This window comes from Macaca fascicularis, chromosome 4 (assembly GCF_037993035.2).
Source record: "Macaca fascicularis isolate 582-1 chromosome 4, T2T-MFA8v1.1".
Taxonomy (NCBI): Eukaryota; Metazoa; Chordata; class Mammalia; order Primates; family Cercopithecidae; genus Macaca; species Macaca fascicularis.
Genome location: NC_088378.1, coordinates 166,398,179 through 166,425,273, shown reverse-complemented (window position 1 = coordinate 166,425,273; position 27,095 = coordinate 166,398,179). Strand labels below are relative to the sequence as shown.

Sequence of the window (27,095 nt, the reverse complement as noted above, 5' to 3'; positions counted from 1 at the left end):
GACATTTATTTTTACCTATACTCTTAAACTTTCCCAAGATTGCAGTAAAATTTATCTCAGTATTTTTCTGGGTGTCTGATACATTCCAGACCAAAGATAAAGGCTACCTCTTCAGATCATCTGAGGATGCAGGTTTTGACTTACCAACCAGTTGATTCTGGGCTTGGTGGACAGTCCACAATTTGAGCTCTCTTTACTTAAAGTTTACCTATTACATGCTTAAGATAATTTATGCCTCTTCTTTCAAAAAGTTCCCTCTACCCTGCTGCTTTTTTTCTCAAGTGACATGCTCTTTAAGTTGTGCTAGGTCAGTGTCTTGTAACTCATTGTCCCACCCTTATTGTATATTGACCTGGCCTGTAGGCATCATTGGAAACTCACGCCTGCCCTGGCCTTCTCCACATATCATTAGAGGGGTGATTTACAGGACATGATGAACTTTGTCTGCATGGTCAGGGTTAATCCTTACAACACTTAGCTAGTTCATCATCTTAGAACATGGCATTGACCTGTCTTTCCATTTGTACATTCTGTGCGATCACTGGTGCTGATTTGACTATTGTCTGATATTCTGCCTAATGTTTATATGGGACCACTTGAGCTGATCAGTCCTTCTGTTCCATTTTTCCCAAGACTATCTGGCTCATTCACAACTCTTTGTCCTGACTCCTACTTGCTTACAAAGATAGAAAAAACTGCCTAGTTGTCTCTGATCTATCCATATGGATGGAAATGCTTGGAATCTCCAAATAACTAAGAATGAGGCTCCGTGTTCATCTAGTGTTTGGGACACGACCCAATTTCCTTCCCACCTTTGTTATCACCCAGACATGCCTGCTAAGTAATTTTTAAAGACAGAATCACGAGAGATGAGGTCTTCAGGAGCTCAAAACAGTAGTCTTCCTATTTCTAGGAACTGCCTGATATCGTTAATGCCGTTCACCCCAACCAGCAGAGAAGAGGACTCTTGAGGACTTTCCCTTAACCTACCCTCTAGCATTCCATCAGTGCAGTTGTAGAGGACTTTGGTCTTTTCAGTCAGTTCTTAGCGGCTAGGGATAAGAGGGAAGCATGCCCCAGTGTGGGGTGAGACACTGGAGTGGTTCCTGAATATCAGCTTGATGTCCTGTGAGGCTGAGTAATTGGTTTTTGACAGTCTGCCTTGCAGCTGATGGTGAAGCATTGGGTTGCAGGGAGCTTTCACATGACGACCTATTTCCCCACAAGCCTGGTGCTCTGCAGGCACAGAGTGAGGGGTCAGCATTCTGCCAGTCCCTGCCCACAGGCAGACGGGGTTCCCTTATAGTACTGGAAAATGTTCAGGCAAGATAGAGCCTCAGGGCTTCACTCCAAGTGTCTCCTTGTTTAGAAAATGAACATCCGAGCCAGAAAAGCAATGTGTCCTAACCATGGTCACAAAGCCAGCCAGCCAGCCAGCAGCAGAGCCCAACAGCACCCTCCCAGGCAAGCTCTGCTTCTTATTCAAGCATAAAAACCATCACATGAAGCAAACTCACCCAATGTCAGGCGAAAGATGCCACATAAAGCAAGACCAGACCCCCTCCTGCACACCCACATCCCCACAGCACAAAAGGACCCTCTCTCTAGGCAGCCCTCCTCTTAGGGCAATTTCCCCACGTCTTGCTTTGCCCAAGACCCTACAAAATAAGGGTCTTTGAATATGCAAGAGACCACTGGGGGCTCCTTTATAATATTGAGAGGATAAGGAATTCCATAAATGTAATTTATGGAATTGTTGTAAACTTTACATAGAAATGGCATTTTCATAGGGCAGTGAAAGCAAGAGCTTGTTTAGAGTAAGGGCTGCCTTCCTCTGTGATAGGAGCCTCATTAAGGACTCCAACAGCCTTTAGTAAACACAGAATCATGACAGGGGATGCCTGATGAAAATACAGCAGGTCAGCTGGGCGTGGTGGCTCATGCCTGTAATCCCAGCACTTTGGGAAGCCGAGGCAGGCGGATCACCTGAGGTCAGGAGTTCAAGATCAGCCTGGCCAACATGGTGAAACCCTCTCCTTACTAAAAATACAAAAAATTAGCCAGGTGTGATGGTGGACACCTGTAATCCTAGCTACTCGGGAGACAGAGGCAGGGGAATTGCTTGAACCCAGAACACAGAGGTTGCAGTGAGTGGAGGTTTCACTATTGCACTCCTGCTTGCGAGCTAGAGAGAGACTCCATCTCAAAAAAAAAAAAAAAAAAAAAGAAAAAAGAAAAAAAGAAAAGAAAATATAGCAGGTCATTTGGGCCCCCAACACCCAAAAGCTTGATGCCAGGGCCTGATTCTTCTGGTCTTTTCTCCAAATGTAGAAACGCTTGCTGCATACAACCGACTTCATACATCAGATAAACACCAAAATCCTTCCACTTCTCTCCACTGGGATCATCTGCCACGGGTCTAGATAACTGGATGGAGGATATTCCTAAAGGGAAATATGAGGAGCCTCAAGTCTCCAGAGAATAAATTCTAGACTGACCTACACTGAGGTTTTTGGAGAGAAGACAGGAACATCATTCTTCCAGGATGCACAATAACTTTTCTGCCTCACACTGGGCTTCAGTTTTGACTAAATTAAAAGGCAATTCATGGGTAAATAAGTGTGCACATTTCCAAAAAATACCTGAGGAGAAAATTGCCAGTGGCTCTTTTTTTTATTTGAAGCAGTGGCTGAACAGAGTGCAGGCTTGCTAGCAAGTATCAGGTATCCTAACAAAAATGTGCCTGAGGTTTTAGAGCCAGTAACAGAAACGATGAGCAGGAGACTCTTACGTAAATACTACCTGATCTCAGGATCTCAGCAGGGCTTCTTTCCTGGGGGAGTGGATCTTCAGCATGTGGGGGAAGCAGTGGTAGGAGAACAGGCAACAGAGAGAGAAGGCCACAGTTCCCTTCCTACTAAATCACAGTCATCCCCTACATGTCGCCCATGCCAGAAGATGGAAAGTGAGGGTCAAACACGAAAATATCTTCATGGAAAGGGCAGATGATGAACAAAGAGGGTAAGTTGCAATATACAATAGAAAGTAGTTGTAATATACAATAGAAATACACAATGGAAAGCAGAAGGGACCATGGTGCTTGCCTCATCTCAAGAGGGAAACTTCTGTTTCCCTCCATCTGATTGCCATGTGTGAATGTAGGAACTGGGATGCCTGATCTCCTCATTTTTCAAAAGAAGCTAAAGTTCTTCATCTAGAGGTGCAGCCTCCTAGTTTATAAATATGGCAGCTATTCTAAGTGTGTTTAAACATTGTGCAGACCAACAAAACCCATCTGGAAGCTAGGAACAGTACAGGGGCTAACCATTTGCAGCCTCTGCTATGGAGAAGACAGGGTTTAGCCAGGTCATGCCTTTTATGCCACCTGACCCTACCACCTTCCTTCCCCTTCTTGACTCAAAGCATTTCCAGGAAACATCCTTCAGTTCAGTTTCACCATCACCACCCTCTGTATCAAAGTGGGGTCACCACACGAGTCCCGAAGAATGCTAATTATATGATAATTATGTACCCACTTGTTCAATTTGGAATATTCTCATCAGCCCAAAAATCAAGTATTCAAGGATACCTAGTTCATGTCAGTCCCATCACCATTTGAACATCTGGAATTGCTAGATTTGATAACTAGCAGACCCAAATCTATTAAAAATTCTTCTTGATACCCACAAACACCACTGAAACATGCATTTCCAAAACAAAGACGAAAGCAAGAAACCTAGTGTAAATTACTCTGGTGATGAAACCACATCTGAATTAGTACAGTATACATAGTCCATACTCAATGTGAATTATAGGAATTTGCTTAAATATTGCTTAAGTTTAGAGTTTCCTCAGACATGGACCCTGGCACAAAGAACTGAGTGCAAGTTTGTTTGAGAAATGATCCTGGTAGGCACCAGCAGGAGAGTGAAGAAGCAAGACAGGGAAGAAAAGGAAGCCAGTGCAGCTCACTGCTGTGGGTAACGGGGGTTCAGTCCTTCTGGGGACCCTGGGGAGCCCTTGTGGAACATGCCTTAGAGATGTCACATCTCCAGGGGGAAGAAACTGGGGTATTGATCTATCAACTCCCACCTGTTATTTGTTGAGAGCTGTTCCTGGAGGCATCAACTCTCAGCACTTTCGGCTTAACTGTGTACTGGACAAGCTTACTCCCACAGTCACAGATAGCCCTCAAGCAAAGAGTTATAGGTGTTTACAGGAAGAAATCTTTGAGGAAAATAAATACTGGTGTCTTAGTTCATTCAGGCTGCCATAACAAAGTACTTTAGATTGGGTAACTCATAAACAACAGAAATTCATTGCTCACAGTTCTAGAGGCCAGGGAGTCGAAGATCAAGGTGACAGGAGGTTCAGTGTCTGGAGAGGGCTCACTCTCTGCTTTACAGATGTGCCTCCTGACTCTGTCCTTACACGGCGAAAAGGGCAAATAAGCTCCCTCAGGCCTCTTTTATGAAGGCACTTGTCCCATTCATGAGGGTGCTGCCCTCATGGCCTGATCACGTCCCAAAGCCTCCACCATTTAATATGATTGCATTGGGAATTAGGTTTTAACATATAAACGTGGGAGGACACAAACATTCAGACCATAGCACCCTGCAGTGTCCTTGTGCACCTGGATCTCTTAACATCACACTAAAGCATTCATGAAAGGACCCTGGCAAAAGAGAAACCAAGACAGTGCACAAAAAAATTACCCACACATCTAAGGAAACTGTATGAAGTGGGCAGTCTTCTTGTCTACATAAAAAACTTCTTTCTATCATAAAAAACTGCCTTGCTATAAAATATCTGAAAATAATGGATAAGACATGACACAAATCTTTTAAATATATAGCAGAGCTTGCAATTAAAAAAAAAAAAAAAAAAAAAAAAGATGAGAGGTCTCCAGAAGTCAAAACAAAGCCAAAGCTAAAGTAAAAAACAAAATCAAAAACAAAAAAACAAAAAAACACAGAGTGGAAAACCAACAATAAAGTTGTGTCTACCCACAGAAAATGTGTCAATCTCCGTTAGCCAGAACTTAGGCTTTAATGGCTGTGCATGAGTTTGGTAACCAAGCCCTTCACCGTACGAGATGGAAAGTTGATCCCTCCATGAAGCTACAACCTTCTAAGAGTTACAGTCACAGTAAAAAAAAAAATAAATAAATAATAATTAATTAAAAATTTTTTAAAATTAAAAATAATTAAAAGAAAGGAAAACTTATCTAACTCTGCCTAATCTCTTGGGAAAATAAGTCTTCCATGCAAATATGTCATCTAAGCATATTATCATCTAGGTTTGGGCCCCAAATGTATATACTACCTTCCTAGTCCAAAAAAACTCAAGCCTAGAAATTAAATTTAGAGTGGTTATTGATTGGGAACATCTGAGGCATATAGGCAGAAGGAAATATTAATTATCTCTGTGGGGTCATATACCCTCAATTCACATTTCACTGGGTCTCTAAAGTTTTAACCATAAGCTCACAGTCCAAAATTTAAAAAGACAAGGAAATAAACCACCATGAGGAAGAGTCAGCAGAGAAAACCCAAACTGTAGAATTCTATTCCCAAAGGTATTAGATTTTAGAAATATAAGGTACAGAATATAAAAATAAAATGTATAACTTCTTTAATTAAAAAAAATCAAAGCATGAGAAAAAATAATATCGAAATAATCAGGGAGGTGTGAAAAAGAATAAAATAAAACCCTTTAAAATGCAACATTTAATTGTTGAAATAAAAAATATGGATATGTTAAAACGTTGATTTTAAAATAGCTGAAGGGAGAACTGATGGACTGGATGAAAGGTTTAGAGTGATGACTCAAAATCTACCACAGAGAAATAAAAAAACAAAAAATATGGAGCTACAGCTAGAGAAGAAAATAGAACAAATAGGGGAAAAGGCAATTTCTGAAGAAAAAATGCTGAAAATTTTCCAGAACTGCAAAAAGACATGAATCTCAGGTTCAATAAACACAATAAATCTTCAATGTTTATTAGCCAGAGACCCCCTTACCATGGGGGTCTCTCCACCAGGCTTCCCACAACGTGCAACGTGCTTCCCACAGAGTTTCCCACAGAGGTTCGTAAAAGGAATTTCACAATTAGACCAACCAGGATAAAACCACAAATCACCAAAGGAAAAAAAATGGTAAAAGTTGCAAGAGAAATTACCTAAAAGAAGTTATAGACTGACAGCAGGCTTCAGCAATACTATCATAGAAAAGAGAAAATAACAATCAACCTAGAACCTAGAATTCTATATACAGTATAGTTAAAAGTCATTCAATAATAAGAGTAAATTAAAGACTTTTTGGAGAAAAAAAATCTAGAGTGTTTGCCACCGAAAGACTCTCACTAAAAGAATTGTAAAGGTACTTGAGAAGGCAATGATCCCAGAAGTCAGTTTTGAGATGTAAAATGGAATGAGAAGCAAAGCGGTGGCAATTTTAACAATCAATGAATGTAATGATGATAATGATGAATTTGGAACAAGAATGTATTAGATGTCTATTTCTGCATAACAAATGCCCTAAAATTTGACAGTTTAAAACAATAAGCATTATCACCTCACCTCGCAGTTTTTTTCCTCTGGGGCAGGAATTTGGATGTGGCTTAGTTGGTGGTCTCTGACAAAGGGTGATGAAGGTGGACTGTAGTCATTTCTAGGCTTGGCTGGGGGAGCAGCTGCTTCCAAACTCATGTGAGTACATGGCAATGAACAGACCTCCAGAGATCTGCTTCCATGCCCACTCACAGGGCTGTTAGTGGAATTCAAGTCTTCAATGGCTATTAGCCAGAGATATCAGTGCCTTGCCATGGGGGTCTTCCCACAAGGCTACCCACAACATGGCAACGTGCTTCCCAGAATGAGAGAGAGGACATGACAGATAGCTGTCAAAGTCTCATGACATTGCAGCCTAATCTCAGAAGCAACATCCCAATGCTTTTGCCATGTTCCACTGCTTACAAGCAAGTCACTGGGCTACTTCAGAGAAGGGGATTGCACAGGACGTGCAATGTAGGAGGGGACACCTGGGGCCATATCGGAGGCTGCCTAGTGCAAAATGGCAGATAACAATAGCACACGGAGGAGGGGCTGGTGAGTGAACATAAAGCATTCTCATGTCCTTGACCTGGTCTTTTATAGGGAGGAGAGTAAAGACAATGCTTATTTATGCAAAATGAAAAAGTTCTAGAAATCTGTGGCCCAACAATGTGAATATATGGAAGACTTCCAAACTGTACGCTTGAAAATGGTTAAGATGGGAAATTCAATGTCATGTGTTTTTTGCCACAATAAAAACAAATAAATACGTACATACTTATATACCAAGGTTTTTCTTTCTTTCTTTTTTTTTTTTGAGACGGAGTCTCGCTCTGTCGCCCAGGCTGGAGTGCAGTGGCCGGATCTCAGCTCACAGCAAGCTCCGCCTCCCGGGTTTACGCCATTCTCCTGCCTCAGCCTCCTGAGTAGCTGGGACTACAGGCGCCCGCCACCTCGCCCGGCTAGTTTTTTGTATTTTTAGTAGAGACGGGGTTTCACCGTGTTAGCCAGGATGGTCTCGATCTCCTGACCTCGTGATCCGCCCGTCTCGGCCTCCCAAAGTGCTGGGATTACAGGCTTGAGCCACCGTGCCCGGCCATACCAAGGTTTTTAAAATAGGTAGGAAAAAGACAAGTTTATTTTTAAGATTTATTAAGATATTCATGTTAAAATTTCAAAGGTAAGTACTACAAGACTAGAAATATAGTACATGATTTCCAAACTATAAACAAAACAATACAAACAAAAGAAAAAATTAAAATATTCCAATGAATCCAAAAGAATGCTGGAAAGAAGGGAGGAAAGGCATAAAGAAAGAAAACCCAAAATAGGATAAAATAATTATTAAAATATCAGAAGCTTGACAGGGCACAGTGGCTCATGCCTGTAATCCCAGCACTTTGGGAGGCTGAGGCAGGTAGATCACCTGAGGTCAGGAGTTCAAGATCAGCCTGGCCAACATAGTGAAACCCCGTCTCTACCAAAAATACAAAGATTAGCGGGGCGTAGTGGTGGGTGCCTGTAATCCCAGCTATGCGGGAGGTTGAGGCAGGAGAATTGCTTGAACCCAGGAGGCAAAGGTTGCAGTAAGCCGAGATAGTGCAACTGCACTCCAGCTGACAGAATGAGACTCCGTCTCAAAAAAATAATAAAAAATAAATAAATAAATAAATAAATCAAAAGCCCTAATAAATATAAATGGACTATATTAACCTGATCTTACAAAACAAAAAATGACAAATTGCATTTTATAAGTTAGCTGTCTGCTTTTTAAAGAAATACACCTAAATATAGATCTACAGCGAACAATACATTTAATGGTGAAACACTGGAAACCTTCCTTTTAAAATCAAGAGTGAGACAAATACACCCATCACTACCACTTGTATTCAAAGTCGTACTGAAGGACCTCACCAGTGTAAAAGACAAGAAAAAGAAAATGTTTAAGGATTTGAAAGGAAGAAACAAAAATGTTATTATGTGCGTGCAATATGAGTGTCTACACAGAAAAAGCTGACCTACAAATTACTGGAACTAATGAAAGTTGAATTAGCAATTTATTTGGAGACTAATTTATTACATTATTTCAAGAGATAGCTAGCATGCATTGCTTTAGTTAATTCATTTTCATGGAGGTACATTACATCATTATATGTATCGACTACAATTGTGTCCCTCCTCCTTTTGATAAAAATTTAGGTTATTTCCACTTTTTTTGCAATTACAAACTTACGAATATCCATTATTTATGTCTCCTGTGTTAGAAAATGTTTACCAGCCCAGTACTTTCTTTCTTTCTCCAGTTTTCAGCAGCTTAAGCTTAGGCAAAGGTATTTAGACTAATTGCTCTCGTTGTATCAGTTTTGTCTAGTAATATTTCCATGCACACTAACAGTTTTTAAATGTTATGTTCTGAAGACACATGAACAGATGGCAAAAAAAGGCCGAACAATATCCAAATGGTTACAGCAATGGTGTTACAGAGAACGGCACAGTGTTGAGCCAGGGCCTTTAAACTTTGCTGTGAAGCAGAAGAAACTCACACGTGGTGTTTAACTTGCGTGCAGGTCTGCGGGGGAAGGCTGTGATTGTTCAACGGGTGCACTCGTCTCCTTTATTCATCTGAAATCCAATTTCCTGTCTTATTTTTCGTGGCAACTTGCTATCTTTCAATGTAATTCTTTTTATATCTTTAGCAGAAGTATTTTTTATTCCTCTAATCAGGAAGGGAATGCTAGGGTGTGTTGATTCTGGAGGCAGAAAAATGAGTCCTTTCCTTGGTCAGGAATTTATTTTGCTGGCAGAGAGACCAAGCCAATGGCAGCTCTGCTTTTCGCCTCCAGCATCCACCTGTAAGAGCTTGTAATCTCACATTATTCATGGTCCCGGGATCCTATTCCCGGATGGTCTGTGTTACATGAAGATAAAGTACAAGCAAATTCAGGGTTTCCCGTAGAAGCACCTCCCTCCTTCCTATCCAGGAGAGCTCTATTGCAGATTTCTGGCATCCAGCAGACCCGTTCTGGCTTCATCTCATTGACGTAAGAGATGCAGAAAGAAATGGCGAATTGGCTTTGGGAATGTAGAATTTGACTTCCCTGGTTCCAGTTCAAGACATCTGGGTGGGAACTCCCGCTGGGTATCCACTCTGCCTTCTTGGGGAAGCTCCACGGCATCTTTAGGAAGGAAGCCTGGGATTCCACACCCTGGAGACACGGGGTCTCTTATTCTCTATGCACTTCCTTACACGGTTTCTCTTCCTTCGAGGGCCTCAACCGAGAGGAGGCCACATTCAGAAGCAGTGTCACGTGGGCCCCTCGGCAGCATGCTAGCACTGAAAAGGAGGGGCTTTATGAGTCCGCTCTGCCAACAGGATTGTTTCCTAGGAAAAGTGCAAATTGAGTTTTTTTCCTCCTGTTGGTCTGCTGGGGGATTGGAGGCAGCCACAGACAACTCATTAGCACATGTAGGGAGGCCAAGGAGAAAAATAAGCTAAGTTGCTCTCATACTAGAAAGCATTTAGGAAGCAAATCCATAAATATGGATAATTATTGTGTGTCCTTTAAAAGTTAAAAATTTTTTTAAAAAAAGAATTCATGCTTGTTCTGTAGGTTTCTGTGTATGGCCAAGATTGGCTCCAGGGCCCTGAACATTGCAAGAAACGTTTGCACTGGCAAGGAAGGGTGCTGGCCTCTACTTTTGTAGAAACAGGGTCTCCCTATGTTGCTCAGGCTGGTCTTGAACTCCTGGGCTCCAGCGATCCTTTTGCCTAGGCCTCCCAAAGTGTTGGGATTACACGCATGAGCCACCACGCCCAGCCAGGATCTATATGGTGGTGCTTACATGCAGTAAAACTGCATAGAACTACATGAGCAAACACGTGTGTGTGTGTGTGAAAACTGCTAAAACCTGCATACAGTCTGTAGAGTACACCAGTGTCAATGACTAGGTTTTGATACTCGGTTACGTAAGATATTACCATGAAGGGAAGTGGGTGAAAGTACACAGGACACCTCTGTACTCGTTGTGTAGCTTCCTAGGTCTATCATTATTTCAAGATAAAAAGATTTTATTTTAAAATAATGGCCTGAAGCTCTTGAGCCTGAGGCTGTGCATCTCCCTCTGCCTTTATGACCCACAGTGCAGGCCCCGGGCCCCCAGAGTCTGGGCTCCACTGCCCTGGCCTCTGGGGCATCTGAGAAGCCTGGTACAGGAAGGAAGCATGAAGCCTAAAATAGTACTCAGTTCCTCCTTTTACAAGTGAGGAAATGGAAGCTTAGGGGGACAAGGTGAGTGCTAGCTGACACCCTGATTTACTGCCTAAGTTACACAGAAGCTTCTGGTCCCTGGGAACACACCAAGACAGGTTGCCCTAAAATGGTCAAGCTAGAAGGCAAAAGCAAGGCAGGGCTGCGGTTTTGTTTTGTGGGTTGTGTGTGTGTCTGTGTGTGTGCATTCTCATGTGTGTATTTAAGGGCTGCAAAGGACATGCTGGTTTTGATGTCACACTATGGGCATGGATGATGTAGAAATTCTATTCCACATCATGAGCAATGCTCAGCAACGTCAGTAAGAGGGTGAGCATGTCTGAGCTTACCTGCAAGATGAAGGCCTGTGATGATGGTGGAAACTCTTTCTGATGCCAGCAGCCACAGAAACTTGTATTTTGCCAAGGAAGGCTCCTTCTTTGAAAATATATAGGAAGATGACAGAAATCTACCTTTCTGATACCACTTAAAGCAATAGAGGAAAAGAAAATTATCTCGTTTTTCCACTATCCTTCCAGGGGTGATTCTAGGACCTTTAAGGTCTGTCCGTGTCTGAGCAAACACCAGCCACCTCCCACCTCCAGCCTTTCAAAGAAAGAAGCTGGACTGATTGCATTTATGTGATTCAAGATGAAGCTCACAAAAGCACAACTGGCTTGATTTTATGAAGAGTTTTGTTGACCAGAATACACAGACTTTGGGACCTGAGACTTTTTGTATCTGTTGTTCTCTGTGCCTGAGTTGGTAGAAAAGAGTCTACATACACAGGCTCCTACTCCAGCCCCGTACAAGGTTTGCAACCTGCACACTTTCCATAAACCATCTCTGCCTCAGTTTCCTCAATTCTAAAACAGATGTTAACAGCATCTCTCTTAAGGCTTTTGTGAGGATTTCAGCTAATACACATGTAGGGCTTAGAACAGCACCTGCTATGGAAAGAGCTATAGAAGTGACCACTGTTTTACACCCATCTGTAATTACTGGAAATATTTGGAAATATATAGGAATATACTTAAGATGAATGGTCACAATAGCGCTTCCACAGCTTCCAAGGCAAAGCGCTAGCACACTGGTGCCTCCCTGTTCTCTCACTGCACCTTGTGGCTAGGCTGCGTGCGGGTCGTGTGTTTACTACCTCTTTCTCCTGAAAGTCAGGGGCTATGCCTAAGACTAAGTGATCTTCGTATCCCACATCTAGCATGGTGCCTAGCAAACAGCAGAGGCTCAAAAAGCTTTACAATCGGACCAATAAACAAATAGCAGGGCTTTTGTCTCTCCTGTCGAAGTAGCATCTCTCCTTCCATTTTCTCTGCACCTACCAAAAATAGGAAAAATCAAATTGCTGCTGTATTCTGCTAGCTGCTCTGACTTCAAGCACGTGTCCCAATCAGTCTAATTGGAGGGATATTTACCCTTCTAACTCTGAGTACTGAACGCTATGAAGATGAAAATAATCTTTATCGCCTCTTGTATTAGGAGAGGGCAAATTGAAGTTAAGATTTATTAAAAGGCCAATGTGTTACCAAAACATTTGAGGAGATCCAAGAGCAAGCTGATTGTGTCCAAAATCAGTTCAACGACTGCTAGGGTGATACGGCCCCTTCACTTTCCCTGCCTGATGGTTTATCCGCCTTCCTTCATTCACTCCTCGAACACTTAACCGGCTTGCACAGTGCAGTGCAACGAACCAAGCAAGGTGATGCTAGAGTGGGGAATTCAGGATTAGTGAAGGGAATTTTTAGCGCATTATCAAATTCTTATGGAGATATTTTTCACAGAATTTATTCCTTAGAACCTTCTACTTCTCTCCCCTAAAAGAATAAGTTGTTCTTTATAGCCTGTATTGGTGCCCCTGTTCAGGAACACAGGCAGCCTGTCCAGAAGAAAATCAGTGTTTAGGAAAACAAAGAAAATGGATGAGTTGACTTTCCATCTCCAAAAGTCACGGCGGCTTATGGAGAGTCACGAAACACACACAACACCACACAATCCGCCCAAGTCACAGTCATGGAAGAACCACACCCAAAATTCCTGAGAGCGTGAACGGTGACTGCCTTACAAACATAGACCGTACAGGGAGGTAAAGCTTATTCGGCTGTAAAAGATGCTGCTGATCTCTTAAGTAGTTCCTTCATTGACGCCAAATGCCTTTTATTTATAATCACAACTCTTTTTTTTTTTTTTTAATTTGAGTGCGTGCTTGCATTCCCATCTTCAAATCATTCTCTCCGCCCAGCACAGAGCTCCCGCGAGCCTGCAGGCAGCCCAGGACTCCTGCGCATCCCGGGCTCTCTGGTCTTGGCTCTCCCAGCCCCACGCCGCCCACTCACAGCTGCCAAGCTCTGCTGTTCTTCCACGTTCTTCTCCACATTGGGAGTTTTTTGCAGGCGTGTCCTGTCTCATGCTCCCCATCCTCCGCTAGCTCTCCTTGCTCATCTCGTCAGCTTTGTTCTCTTCGTCCCTGAACTCTCATCTCAAATCTTTTCATGCCTAAGATCGTGTTTGGCAGAGAGTCAATGCTCAGGAAATGAAACAGAAAAAATATGCTTTTAGGGGCTGTTGCAGGAATCCTACCTCAGCAGAGCCGTGCCTTTCTTGAAAGAATTCTTGAGAGGAGCTTGGGTAACTGCCAAGGTTCCAACTCCTCAGGACTGAGCCAGGGCAAACATGGTGTCCTGTAGAGACAGGAGCCAGAGACGTGAAAAAAGAGGGAGAGGCCGGAGCATCTCACCAGGTCATAAGGGGCTAAGCGGAGGGGGCTGCCTCCTAACGCTTCATAAATTCTGTACACCTTGTGAAATGGTTTGTAAGGAGATTTCTTAGGACGTCTATGAAGGGGTTAAACTTTGAGCCTGAGTGATACACGGTAGACGTAGGGTCTCACGTTTAAGATCATGTACCAGGAAATGACCAAAAAACTTGGTGTGGCTTTTAACAGTGGGTTTCAAACTAGGCAGGGCAATAGAATCACCTGGGTAGCATTTAAAAACCAGGCAGCACCCAGACTTATTAAATCAGACTGTCTGGGGTGGAACTCGGGCATGGGTATTTTCACAGCACTCTCCTAGTGATTTCAACGTGCAGCCACATTGAGAACCATCAGCAAAGAGCATCCCAGCCATGAGATTATGTTCCACCAATCCTGTTTAATCTTAAGGGCTGGGACGCCCCAGGTGGCGTCTAGGTTTCATCTCAGAAATGTCTATTTAACTTAAAGCTGGGCTGAAGGCCAGGTGTAGTGGCTCACACCTGTAATCCCAGCACTTTGGGAGGCCAAAACGGGTGGATCACTTGAGGTCAGGAGTTCAAGATCAGTCTGGCCAACATGGTGAAACCCCATCTCTACTAAAAATACAAAAATTAGCCCACTGTGGTGGCACACACCTGTAATCCCAGCTACTGGGGAGGCTGCGGCATGAGAATCCCTCGAGCTTGGGAGGTTGCAGTGAGCCAAGATTGTGCCATTGCACTCCAGCCTGGGTGACAGTGAGATTCTGTCTCAAAAAAAACAAAAAAACAAAAAAAAAAAGTGCTGGGCACAGTGGATCACATCTGTAGTCCTAGCAGTTTGGGAGGCTGAGGTAGGAGGATCGCTTGAATCCAGGAGTTTGATACCAGCCTGGACAGCAGAACCAGACCCTATTTCAAAAGAAAAATAATAATACAAAAAAGATATATGAACTTAACTAAATTATTTTAAACCTAGGGTGTTCTTACATTAAAAAGAAAAATGTTTAAAAAAAAAAGTTGGTTTCATTTTCTGCAACTGTAATGAGAATAGTCAGTATTGTAGTATCTTCTTTCTAATGGACTCCATCCTCCTTTTGCCCAATTATTAACTGTCTATTATGTGCCTAACACTGGCCAAGATGCTTTACATGCATTATTTTTCTTAATTCCTAATAAAAAAAATCTTCCAAAGCATTTTCCTCTATCCCAGTTTCCTTTGGGTTGAGAAAAGCAGCACCTTCGCTGACTGACAGTGACCTGCACAATCACAGTGAAGAATTTTATCAAAATTGGGAAGCTTGTTGGGTCTTGTCCCTCTCTGTAAGCGACTTGAATCCTAAGAGGACCAGGTCCCGGCACACATGTCTGGACTCATTTCGCCTCCATCTAAAGCTCTGCTTCTGTCGTTTGTCTGCCTCGCTCACCTGCTCCAGGGCGAGACCCGCACAGGAACCAGGGTGCAGTGCTCAGGGCCCTGGAGGCTGAGTCTGGAGATGAGAGGAAGTCACTTCCTTGCCTGAAATCTCAGTCTCTTCCTTAGCAAACAGGGATGTTAACTAGCACCCCATGCCCTGGTCACTCTCAAGGCTAATGAGAACAATTCAAATAACATTTGAGGACCTCCTGGTATGTTTGGTTCAAATCCAGCACCATCAATGAACAAAGACTAGGCTGGCCTCAGCTGTTACCTCCCAGACAGTTTGTCAGTTCCTGCTCACCCAACCATCATATTCCACAACATCCGACGCCAAGGACAACAAACACCTTAGCTTTTTCTTTTAAATCATATCTAGTTCATGACTTCTGGAAGCAGAAGGGAATTCCTTTTCAGCATTTGCAGCATGTCAAGGAAAGTCCCAGGGATCATCTTTGTAGCTGTACACAGTCAAGTAAACCACCCTATGCATCTGGCCCTGTTTATGTCCCCTGTCAAGACTGTCAAGAGACAGACAAATTTGTAAGAACTGCAGACATTAAATACAACAGGTGTATCCTGGTTGTGTGGGTGTCACCAGTGCCATGGTTCCCGCTGTCTCTAAGCCAGGCTCTCCCTTAGAAGGAGTCTGCCTGCTGGTGAAATCCACATTGGCAGTGGAGAAGCATGTGCTAAAGTCTAATCTTCCATTGTAAAAAGAGAACAGACTAGCATTTATCCACTTTTCTATCCCACGCGGACTGCCTCCAAATTAGTAACAGAAAGTTAAACGATTACCAACACCAAGCCGAAGAGGCAAGTTCCCCTGATGCTTCTAGACTTGAGGGAGCTCTAGTAATCTGGTCACTACTTAACCAATAGTAGGGCTTTGGGTGAACTGGTCTGGTCAAAATGCTCCCTTTCCACCTCGGTTCCACCACAGCTAGCACAGTGTCCAGCACATATTAGACAGTTAATAAACATATTGTAAGAAAGAATAGGGACACTGTTATTAAGATGGTGTTTAAAATGAAGAGAGGCCAGGCAAGATAGTATAAAGTGAATCCATGGGAAACATGCCTTGCCTACAGAAGACTATAAAATGTTGACTATAATGAGACTATAATGTGTTGTGTTGACTATAAATGAGAGATTTAGAGTATAGAGTATACATGCATCTTTTGTTGAGTTTATTATTCAGTAGTGTGCTATCATAATCAGATGATGGAAATATTATAAATACGATGATACCAGAAGCAGTTCTGATTTGTCTTTCTATCCCCAAGACCTAATCCCCTTCCTATTACAGGGTAATGAATGATGAGCCAAGTTGCTCTTCCTATCGCATCTTCCAGCCACTAAGGTGCACTGTTTCTCACCCATAAGACAGGTTCCAGTTTCCTCTCACCTTCGTGTTAGGATCTTATGCTATGTGGCACCATGGCACCCTCTTGGTAACACACAATAAAATTTTGCACTTAGTGCATTTGTGTTTTTTTTGTTTTTTTGTTTTTTGTTTTTTTGTTTGTTTTTTTGAGACGGAGTCTCACTCTGTCACTCAGGTTGGAGTGCAGTGGTGTGATCTCAGCTCACTGCAACCTCCGCCTCCTGGGTTCAAGCATTTCTCCTGCCTCAGCCTTCTGAATAGCTGGGGCTACAGACACGTGCCACCACACCCGACTAATTTTTGTATTTTTAATAGGGATGGGGTTTCACCATGTTGGCCAGGCTGGTCTTGAACTCCTCACCTCAGGTGATCCACCTGCCTCGGCCTCCCAAAGTGCTGGGATTACAGGTGTGAGCCACCATGCCCGACCAGTGCATTGTTGATCTACTCCTAAGATGTAAAGATCAGACAAAACTGCCTCAATTAGGTCATTATTTTCATCAAGACATTTGGCAAGATATTTTGGGCAGAAGACTGTCTTCATTGCCACTCATCTCTTATGGTCTGTCATATTTATATCATGATAGAAAAGCCATCTCCTCCTATGCTGATGGAAGCCAAACTTAGGTTATTCTGGGAAAGTGGAACTTAGAGGCCAGAGGGGCCATGCAAGATTCCTACTCCTTTTCTGTCAATAAAAAGGCTTATTATGAATTCAATTTTTTTTTTTTTGCAATTAAAAGCAGACAAGCTATGGATCCAGAATTTTGAGTTTAGCAGCCCCAACATACCATCTCACTCAAAAACACATTCACCAAGGTTGCCAGGCACCTGGCAGGATGTTGCAGTTTTTACCATCTTATATCACAAATAGTCGATATTCCATTGTGATCGTGTTAATTTTATTTTTGTTGCATTTGAAAGCAAGAAACATGTTTAAGTATTTTGAACACACTGTTTACATATCTGAGATGAAGAAACAAGAAGCCAGTTGACTTGAATGTGTGAGTCAATTCCCGAGGAAATGCTGGCCAAAGAGAGTCAAATGGGAGTGGAACTACTATTATTTGAAATAATGACCCACTGGGGAGCCTTGCTGTGCTACAGTAATAAGATTTGGCAGGTAGAAAAAAAGAAGAGATCAGGACATAATAGAAAAACACAGCTAGAATGCACTTACCACATTGTAAGTTATTTCTTTTTCCACAAAGGTGGGAGGGAGTATGAGGGGAGGAGGCGGAGGGAACACAGTGGCATTAAGGACAGAAAAGAAGAAAGTTAATTTTGCGTTGTGCTGCTAATGGATTTCCAGCAATGCGATTTTACTGAAGCCTTATGCATCATCCTCCTGTAAAGGTCTACAGTGACCCTTGAATGTCATCCTATGAATTCGCCAAGAAAATTAAGACACTCTAGTAAAAGTACAGCCTTGAAAGAAGACAGACTTCCAGATCTGTGCCCAGCTAGATCTGTATGATAAACAGAACACAAGCTGGCAGAATTGGCCATCAGCCAACCTAAAAAAAAGAAATCAAAAGCAAGGTCTGTTTGTTATTTTGTTACATTTGGGAAGAATTCTGAAAGATGCAGAGGAATATCTGCTACCATTTGACCCGGAACTAGCAGTTCAACCACACTCAGACACTCAGTCTCCAGTGCCAAGTGGTTCTGTTTTTCTAGAGAACCCTAACACACCCCCCATTATTAAACAACCATCCAGTACTATTTTATTGAGCATTCAGAAGCAGACCAGCTTTACTCACATTCTGTTAACCCAATTTTTCCTTCCTTCCATAAACTGTTTGTGAGAGGCAGTCCTGCCAGTGCAGCTAAGCTGTGTGTGACTGGTAAGGTCTCCTGGGCCCTCTATGCCCTTTCTCCCTCCCCAGGTCGTGCCTCTATCGGAAGCATGCTTGTAATACTTAACATTCTCCTGGGGCCAGCCTGTGTTCTGCCAATAGCACATGCAGGAAGCAATACCAGCTCTTAGAGTAATGTGGGCCACAGGGAATGAGCCATGAAGGTTAAGATGTGTTTGAAGAAAAATCAGTGTTCTTAATCTCAGGATGGTAGCCAGATCTAAGTACTGATATAAGAAGAAAAAGAGAAAGAGGGAGAGAGAGAGAATGAGGGACAGGAAGAGAGAAGAGAAGAGCATAGGATAAAGGGAGAGGGAGAAAGACTACCTTTACAAAGCAGGAAGGACATTGCAATCTTGGGGTTGCACTTGGCCGTGAGTATGTGGAAGGCTGGTACAAGTGAGGTTGGAGGGGAGTCAGCTCCTTTCCACAGTGACTCTGCTGTAAGAATTCTACCCTCCCCTGAGAGGAGGAAGACCAATTTCTAACCATTTTAAACCCAAGCAATAGAACTGTAAACAATAGGCACACACACTTGTATACACACACACAGACGATTGCTAAACTGTTGACATCTGAATAAATTTTGTGGATTGTACCAGTGTCAATGTCCCAGTTTGGGTATTGCCCTCCATGTAAGATCTTACCATGGGGGAAGATGCGGAAAGATATATGAGACCTCTCTGTATCTTTTTGCAACTTCCTGTGAAAATATAATTATTTCAAAATATAAAGCTAAAGAAAAACCTCAAGTAGAGCTAGAATATAGAAAATGGAACTAGCTGCATAAGAGTTGGGCCCTCCTCTATGCCTCAAACTTCCCAGCCAGCAACGCAGAGGCCACAGGGGGCGGAGCTACATCCGTGGACTCCAGGACTTAGAGACACACATCCAAGCTTTCCCGCTGCCTGAAGTCAAATCGAGGATTGGTCCAGTGGAGTGTACCCAGGCCCCCACCATCCTCTGCTGAGGAATTTCACTCCCAGAGTCTGTGTCATTGGATTTTGTCTTCTTCCTACTGATTCCATTTGAAAGCCTCCTGCTAGCTGTTAATAGAAGACATCCCGACAAGGTTGTCCTCCCCTCGACAGCTGCCCAGGTCTAGCCCAGCCTAGGCCACTAATGGAGGGTGGAAGGCACAAAAATACCTTTGGAGCTGAGATCTGTTCAAATGCTGCTCACTCTAAACCCAGCTTGTTTATCCAACTCTATTTTACTCCATGAATGTCCAAGAAAACCTTTCTAGGAGAGATTTGATTGTTGCTGCCCTTAGTATGCAAAACAGATGCTGCTGGCTGTTCTCCTGGAGCTCTTCCTCACCTCTGGCAGGGTTCACATGCTGCTGGTTTGGAGAAGCCTGCCTTCGAGGGCACACCTGCCCGGGGGAGAGGGGAGCAGGGGCAGTTTGGGGTTTGCTGGGTTCACCCACTATAATGCCGTCCTCCATTGGGCTGAGGCCATAGAAGTCAACAGAACAGAGAGCAAGGGAGTGCCACATAGAGGCCAAGGAAGAAATATTGAAAATGAAGTCTTCTATTTCATGATGAAGCTTTGACTTCTTTCCTGAGCTCATTTGCTGAAATACAGTGAAGTATCCAGAGGAAACACTTATCTCTTTCCTCAAATTCTCAGAACACCAACTCTGATTAACTTTCCGATGCTATTGTTTCAGAAAGTCCAAAGGCAGATGATCCATCTTATATGATTAAAAGTTACTGAAGCAAGGGTCCAAGGGAAAGTCTCTCCACTCTCAGCCTGCCCATCACGGTTCATACTGTAGAAGGAGAACTGCTTTAAAATGCAACCTACCATCTTTTATTTTGGTAGGTGATTCTGAGGCATTTGCAGTATAAGTAAAGCCTGGAAATTGATAAAGTGATTATTTAAAGCAGTGATCGCCACCAGGGGTGAGTTTGTCCCTCATGGATACTTTGGTAATGTCTAGAGATATTTTTGGTTGTCACAACCAGAGGGTATGGGGGTGCTACTGGCATCTGGTGGGTAGAGACCAGGGATGCTGCTAGACATCCTGCAATGCGCAGAACAGCACCCACCACAAGGGATATCCAAAACAAAATGTCAATAGTGACAACATTGAGGAATCCTGCTTTAAGGTTCTCAGCAAATTTACTACAAATAACCACTACTATTCATCCAGCAGACAATCACTGGAGATCTGGTATAATCTTAAGAGATTATGTATAGCCCTGGCACTGGGGAGTCAGCTTTGCATTATCTAGTGGAGGAATGACAAAGGTATACAAACAAATATAATGTAGTATAGAACATACAAAGTGCCTGAGTGGAAATGCAAATAAATACAGAGAAGGAGATGAGTTTGAGAGGGTGGGATTGGGGGAGGAGGAGGAACCAATGTCACTTTCCCCAAGAGGACCACAAACTGCATGTTTATACTCAAAGATATCAGTCTTGCATATAAATTTGAAATAGCTGCTAGGAAAGCTCACCAAACCCTTAAGCGCTTTTTAAGCAATCTGTCTTTCTACTTTTATATACATATCCTCAGAGAGATGCAGCCTACAGCTTTCTTTGTGACTTTGTTCTTTATTGAGATTATTTTCCTAACAACAATGTGTTTCTAGTACCAGGAAAATGCTTTATTTCCTTCTCCCACCCTTAGTTGATTCTTCCTATCTATACCTTTAAAATATTGATAAACGTACAGTGTAATTATATAGCTGCTAATCAAAAACACAATACATACTTAGCCTCTTTTATTTTGCCTGGATAGCAACTTAAATTTATCCACAATTTTGAGGATGCACCTTCCTAAGCATCTGTTCATTGGCTTCTATCTTTTTCAATACTGAGTGCCAAGGATGTAGCAGGAACTATCGTCTCCAACCCCCTGCTCCTATTTTCCAGGCTGAAAGAAACCCTGGGACAGCACAGAGATACTTAGGAAGGAGTCCAGTGAGCATAAGACAAGAGGGCTCTTTCCCACCCTTAGGAAAATTAGTGACTGGACCAAAGGGGTTTTGATCAAACGAAAGTGTACTTACGTTAGATTTGCAAGGCTGAAATTGCCTAGTGATCATTTCCATTGCAGATATCATAGACAATGATGCATCTTCCAGGTCAGCAATGTGGATGATAAAACTGTCTGGAACACTATCATTGGCAAATGTGAGCTCATAGCTAAGCTGAAATGGAAATCAGTTATGAAACAGAACTACCAGATGCCATATGCCTGCACACAAAATATTCTGGGCAATCTTACAAATCAAATAAGTAACATATGTAGTTGAGGTTCTACTTTGTGAGTTTCACTGCATAATACCAGGGAGCAATTTGTTTGTTTGTTTGTTTTTAACTCTGGTTTTGAATCTTGACTCTGACACTTTCTAGTGTGGGGATCTGGATAAGTTAATACAACATCTCCCAGTCTATATTTTCATAACAGTAAAATGAGGTGTATCTCTTCAGATTATTATTTATTCTGCAAGTTTGGGTCCTGTCAGGAAAACGAAGACCATATCAGTTATTTTAACAGAGAGAATTTGACATAGGAAGTTGGTTAGAGAACCAGTTGCTGGAGAACCAAAAGAGCAAAGAAAGGACCGCTGAGGACTGGGAGAGCAAAAGGCAGAGGTTGTGGGGATTAGAAACTGGATGCTTGACAGAAGGACCCTATGGAGCTGAGACAGACCGCTAAGGAAGGGGTGACAGCTTCTGATGTGCTGTTATTGCAGTAGCTTAGGGCCCCACAGAGCTGAGTGTCAGCTGATGCTGGGAAGGTGCAAAAGAGAGCCAACTGGAACCAACTTCCACTGCCAAGGTGTTGGTCCATCACCAGTGACACTCCCAGAAAGCACTCAAGAAGGAGTAAGTCCCTTCTTCAACTCCAGCATCCATCTCCCTGCTATCTTGACTGGCAGACAGCGAAGGAGAAACATGATTACCGAGAGCCCAGTTAAAAATCAGAGGAAAGAGGGCTGGATTTGGAGCTGAGAAACAGCTCCAATACACGGCCCATCCATTCACTCAACATGTACATTTATGGAGTGCTTACTGTGTGTCAGACTGTGAGGCTGTGAGACTCTCTGCTAGGTGCTGGGGTACCTAGAGAATTAAATGGAAAACACTCATAAAGTACAAGGCTCGGCTATTAGTACAAGGTAATCCTCTGATAAAAATAGCTCTCCTGTCTCCAGCCCAGTGGGAAACATAAAGGAAAAGGAAATGGAAAACAAAACAAACAAAACAAAACAAGAAACTAGCTCTGGCCTTTAATGAATGTCATGTTTAGATTCAGTGTTGCAGGATAAGCCAGGTAGCAAAGTACAGAGTGATACATGTTTGTACACTTACCGAGAGTGCCAGACATCACCATTTTAAAAATTCAAGGAAACAAGAGAATATTTGGGGTCAGGGAAGCCTTCACAAAGAAGATGGGAATGATCAAGACCTGAGGATTTAGATAATAGCCAAAAAGACTAAGACCATTGCAAATGGGAGAAAGCACGCAAGCAAATCAAACATGGTGGGAACGTGCTGGTGTGTTGGTCTCAAGGAATGGAGGATGGATTTATGATGTGGAGGATGGAAGTTGGAGCCAGTCACTCATTTCTGGACTTTATTCTGAGGCATAGATAAACCATTGGAGCTTTGTGAATGAGCAGAAGTTATATGCAGAAAATATTATCTTTATAGCTTCATCATATCTAGCACAATACCTGTACATAGTGGACTATTTTTGGGGGGAAGTATTACATTAAATGGGATGAGATGGGACGGGATGGGATGGGATGGGATGGGATGGGATGGGATGGGATGGGATGGGATGGGATGGGATGGGATGAGATAAAATGGAATTACAAAGGCAGATCTTAACTTTGAAAATCTTTTAAGAAAATATTTTAAGCCTAAGTAGTAATGTCTACTCAAGCTCTCCTAACTTTTGTACCTCCCTCTGTTTTGATAATAATAATAGATACTTTATTAAAGGCTCTATGCAATCCATGAGCAATTTTAAAGCCAAATGTTCAGGAACTAGAAGAATTTGGGCAATGATAACATTTTTCTATGATAAAAACGTTAACAAGTAAAGACATAACCCAACTAGCAAGACACTGTTCATTCCATGGATGGAGGCCCTGTTGTCAGAGTGAACATGACGTTGGCTTTGAAGACACTGGGGGGAGCTGATGAAAATATCACAGGCTTATTTTAAAAAGTGTTGGGCAATATGCTTTTGAATAAATGCAGTAATTCGTGTGAAAACAATGTTGGTGCAAATTTTGAATATGTTTGCAGAATATACAATGTACTCACAACTAATCTATTGTTTTCTTCTTCGCAGATCCATTACAAGATTTTGGCTTTTCTATTGAAAAGTGTTCCAAGCAATTAAAATCAAATATCAACATTAGATTTGGAATAATTCTGAGTAAGTAAAAAAAAATGATTAGCATGAAATAAAACATTACACAGCCTCTTCCAACTCCACACCCCCAATGACTTACATTAACTATAATGACTGGCTAAACTGCTGTTCCCTCACCACTCTCTAGAATTAACACTGTTTACATCTTCATTTTCAAATCTCTCTCTAGGTTATATCCAGGTAGGGTAGAACTCTCACTTAAAGCTGTACTTTTGTATTAAAAAGACTCTAGGCACTCATTTGGACGATATAAGCATCTGGAATCAGTATACGCAGCAAAAAAAAAAAGGGGGGAGGAATATTTTGAGATTAAGTATTAATGTCTACTCAGGATCTCCTAACTTTTTTAGTTATCTCAGCAACAAATAAATCTACTACCAGCAGTACGGTTTGTCATTTGTGTTATTTTGTATCCCAAATAGTTAATACAAATTCTTAAACCTTGACATAGGCAAGGAGGAGATGTAATATTTTCTCCCCTACCCCAATCAATAAGCTAGAGCACTTTCTGATTGTTTAATGTTCATCATATGATCATGCAATTATAGTTAGTCAATATATTTGCTATAGCTACTAGACTATCTCCTTTTCCAAAACAGTTATATCAAAATCAAAGTAGAGAGGTTGAATAAACTTAGCATGTGGAATCGTTCCAGAAAAGTGGAAGCAACATTCACAGAAATCAAGAACTCTCACGCAACTTTGTATTTCTAGAATCTTATCCAGTATCGGGACTCTAGCAGCAGCTCGAGAAATGTTATGGGGAGAGAAGAAGAGAGAAAAGAGAAATGGAAGAGTGGGTGGAACATAAAAGGGAGGAATGGAGAAAAAGGCAGAGAGAATTGGGAGCCACGGCCATGGGACCCACCGAAGCTTCCTGTGTACCTGTGCTGCAATACCTCCCTGGTGACAGCAGCAGGTGTATGTAGGCGTGACCACACCCCACCGCCATCATGGGGAACAAATGATACTCTGCCGCTGAGAAATTCCAGAAGCCAGACCTGCAGACTTCACATGAAAAGGCCATAGCACCAGGGTGGGGAGCTCAGCCGATTAACTACCTTGCTCCAAGCAGGTATTTTGAGAAGCAGCCACCCTTCATACTCCGGGTCTCGTCATAATCCCCCGCAGCATTGCCTAAATGCTGTTTTACTAAGGAAAGAAGTAAACTGTTCCCCACGCAGAGCAGATTAATGGAAACAAAAGGTTCTTTAGCTCATGCTGCTGTATACTGTGAATGCCTTTGATGCACAGTGAAACACGCAGTAAGAGTAAAGCTGTTCTTCTCTTTCCTCCAGGAGAGGACATCAAAGAGCTATTTCTTGACCTAGCTCTCATGTCTCAAGGCTCGTCTGTGTTGAATTTCTCCTATCCCATCTGTGAGGTGGCTCTGCCCAAGTTTTCTTTCTGTGGAAGAAGGAAAGGAGGTAAGCCATCTGTCTTGCTCACTGCTTGCAGGGGCCTGCAGAGAGATAAATGCAAACTTGCATCTGAGGCCAGGACACCCAGACCAGAGCTCTGTCTCTGCCCCTCACCTTTGGACGAGTTTATCCTCACTTATCAGCATGTGTTGCATAAAAATAACAATAAGGCCCATTCCATAAGGCCTACCTTACAGGGCTGTTGTGAATATCAAAAGGAAATGACGCGTATGAGATGCTTTAAAACAGTACATTGTTCCTGTGAGTAGCAGCATTTTATAAACAGGGCTGGCAGCAGAAAGAGCCAAGAGCTTCCAAAAATCCGTTGCGGTTCAGAGTGGTTCCAGGTTTTCCCTCCACAACTTCCTTAGTGGCAGGGTGTCCTGAACGTAGTAATGGACTTCAAAAAAGAAAAACAAATGAAGCTTATGATATGTCACCACCTTTCCCAACGTGGGTCATTGACTAACAGGGGCATCGGGTAGTTACACTAGAAGTAGAGAGGCAGAAACCCCATTACATTAGCTACCTTTTCTCCAGTGCACCAACCCTCTACTCCCTGCCTTACAGCCTTGAAGAAAGAGAAGGTAGCCTTCCGCCACCTGTCCCCACCTCTCCTTTCCTCCTTGGCTTTACCACGGCTTCACCAAGGCCCTGAGATGCTTCCGCGGTGTAGTTAAAACCTGGCTCTATTCTCTGACTGTCCTTCCCCAGGAGTGGTTCTCTCCCAGCTGCTCTCCCCTCCCAGGGTCTCCTTCCTACTCCCACTGGCCAAGGCGGGGCATACTCCCAATACACCCCTCACCTCACATCTCAGAAATACCCCTTTATCTATTTTCCCATTCAAGAGAGCTAGAATTTTAAACAGTCAAGTTCCTTGTGAAATGAGGCAATTACTCCTTTTAAATGAAAGATCTAGAAGAAATTGGAATATCCTTCCTACACTAAGGGATGCAAACAAAAGAAAACAAGGAACTTAAGGGAGGATTGACCAGATGGAACTGGGGGAACTTTGCTGGGATCTGTAGAGGACAGACTCAGCCTGGCTCCCTCACCACCCTCGCCATCCCCGGCAACTGTGTGGCACATCACTCTATCCTAGCGTTTGCCATGTTGGACTGTCCTGGTTTGCTCCCGTGTACCTTCCACATTGTACTACGCGCTTCTTGAGGGTAGGATCATATCACCTTTGTCTTTTTATTCCCAGTATTTCAAATGTGGCTGATACATAGAGAGCTCTGAATACAGAGACACACAGAGCAAAATGCCTCACACGATGGAGCATTCGTACCAGGCCCTGTTATAAGAGCTTTCGATCCACTAAGTCATTTACTTCCCACACCAACCTTACAGGTTAATACTATATTAATATTCCAACTTTATAAATGTGTAACTGAAGTACAGAGGGCTTTAGGAGCTTGCAGCAAGTCACAGAGCTTGAAGGATCCACGGCTTGAACCCAGGCAGGCTGACTCCAATCTTAGTTTTAACGAATGAATGAATAAAAGAACAAACAAGACAACGAATGAATGTGTCTTGCTTTTGACCAGGGGTTTACTTAAAATTATCATTTCAGGAATCTTTCTGCCCAGTGATCTGACTTTGTTTCAAATTGGGACCTTTTTTTTTTTCTTAGCTAGCCCACCTTAAAATGATAAGTCAGTTTTCCTCTCTCAACTTACTGGAGACATTTCTGATTAATCAAGTATATTCATGCATTTCCTCAGAATGATGAACTCGTCATTCGTCCGTCCCTGTTTAACCTTTTCGACCCGCCCTCAGCTGGGCTGACTCTGAATTCTTCACCCACAGTCAGTCCTTTCTCCCTTCTTCCCTCCCTCCTTTTCCTCCCTCCCTCCCTCTCTCCCTCCCATTCCTTCCTCCCTCCCTTCCTCCCTTCTTCAACTACATCTTGCTCCACCCCCCATACATACCTTAGGCATCAGCTTAAGGAATCCTTTGCCACTTTCTCTTCAGAGCCTGCATTTTAACACCTGCAACATTGTTTGGACGGTCCCCTTAGTATGTGTGGCCCAATCGCCATTTGCTTTTCAT

At 42.7% G+C, this 27,095-nt stretch overlaps 2 protein-coding genes across 3 annotated transcripts in view; one reads left to right on the top strand and one right to left on the bottom strand.

Moving 5' to 3' along the window:
• F13A1 (coagulation factor XIII A chain) overlaps positions 1-21,349 on the bottom strand; it is a 461,954-nt gene extending 440,605 nt beyond the window's left edge. For both annotated transcript variants that reach the window (XM_065544470.2, XM_065544473.2), the window contains exon 1: positions 21,236-21,349. The gene's annotated coding sequence lies outside the window, so the exon portion shown is untranslated. The remainder of the gene's footprint in view (positions 1-21,235) is intronic.
• The window catches only part of LY86 (lymphocyte antigen 86), a 62,945-nt gene that overhangs the window by 10,178 nt on the left and 25,672 nt on the right, over positions 1-27,095 (top strand). Inside the window, exons 3-4 of the mRNA XM_005554118.5 lie at positions 23,536-23,622; positions 24,918-25,046. Of these exons, the coding sequence (XP_005554175.1) occupies positions 23,536-23,622; positions 24,918-25,046 (216 nt within the window). The remainder of the gene's footprint in view (positions 1-23,535; positions 23,623-24,917; positions 25,047-27,095) is intronic.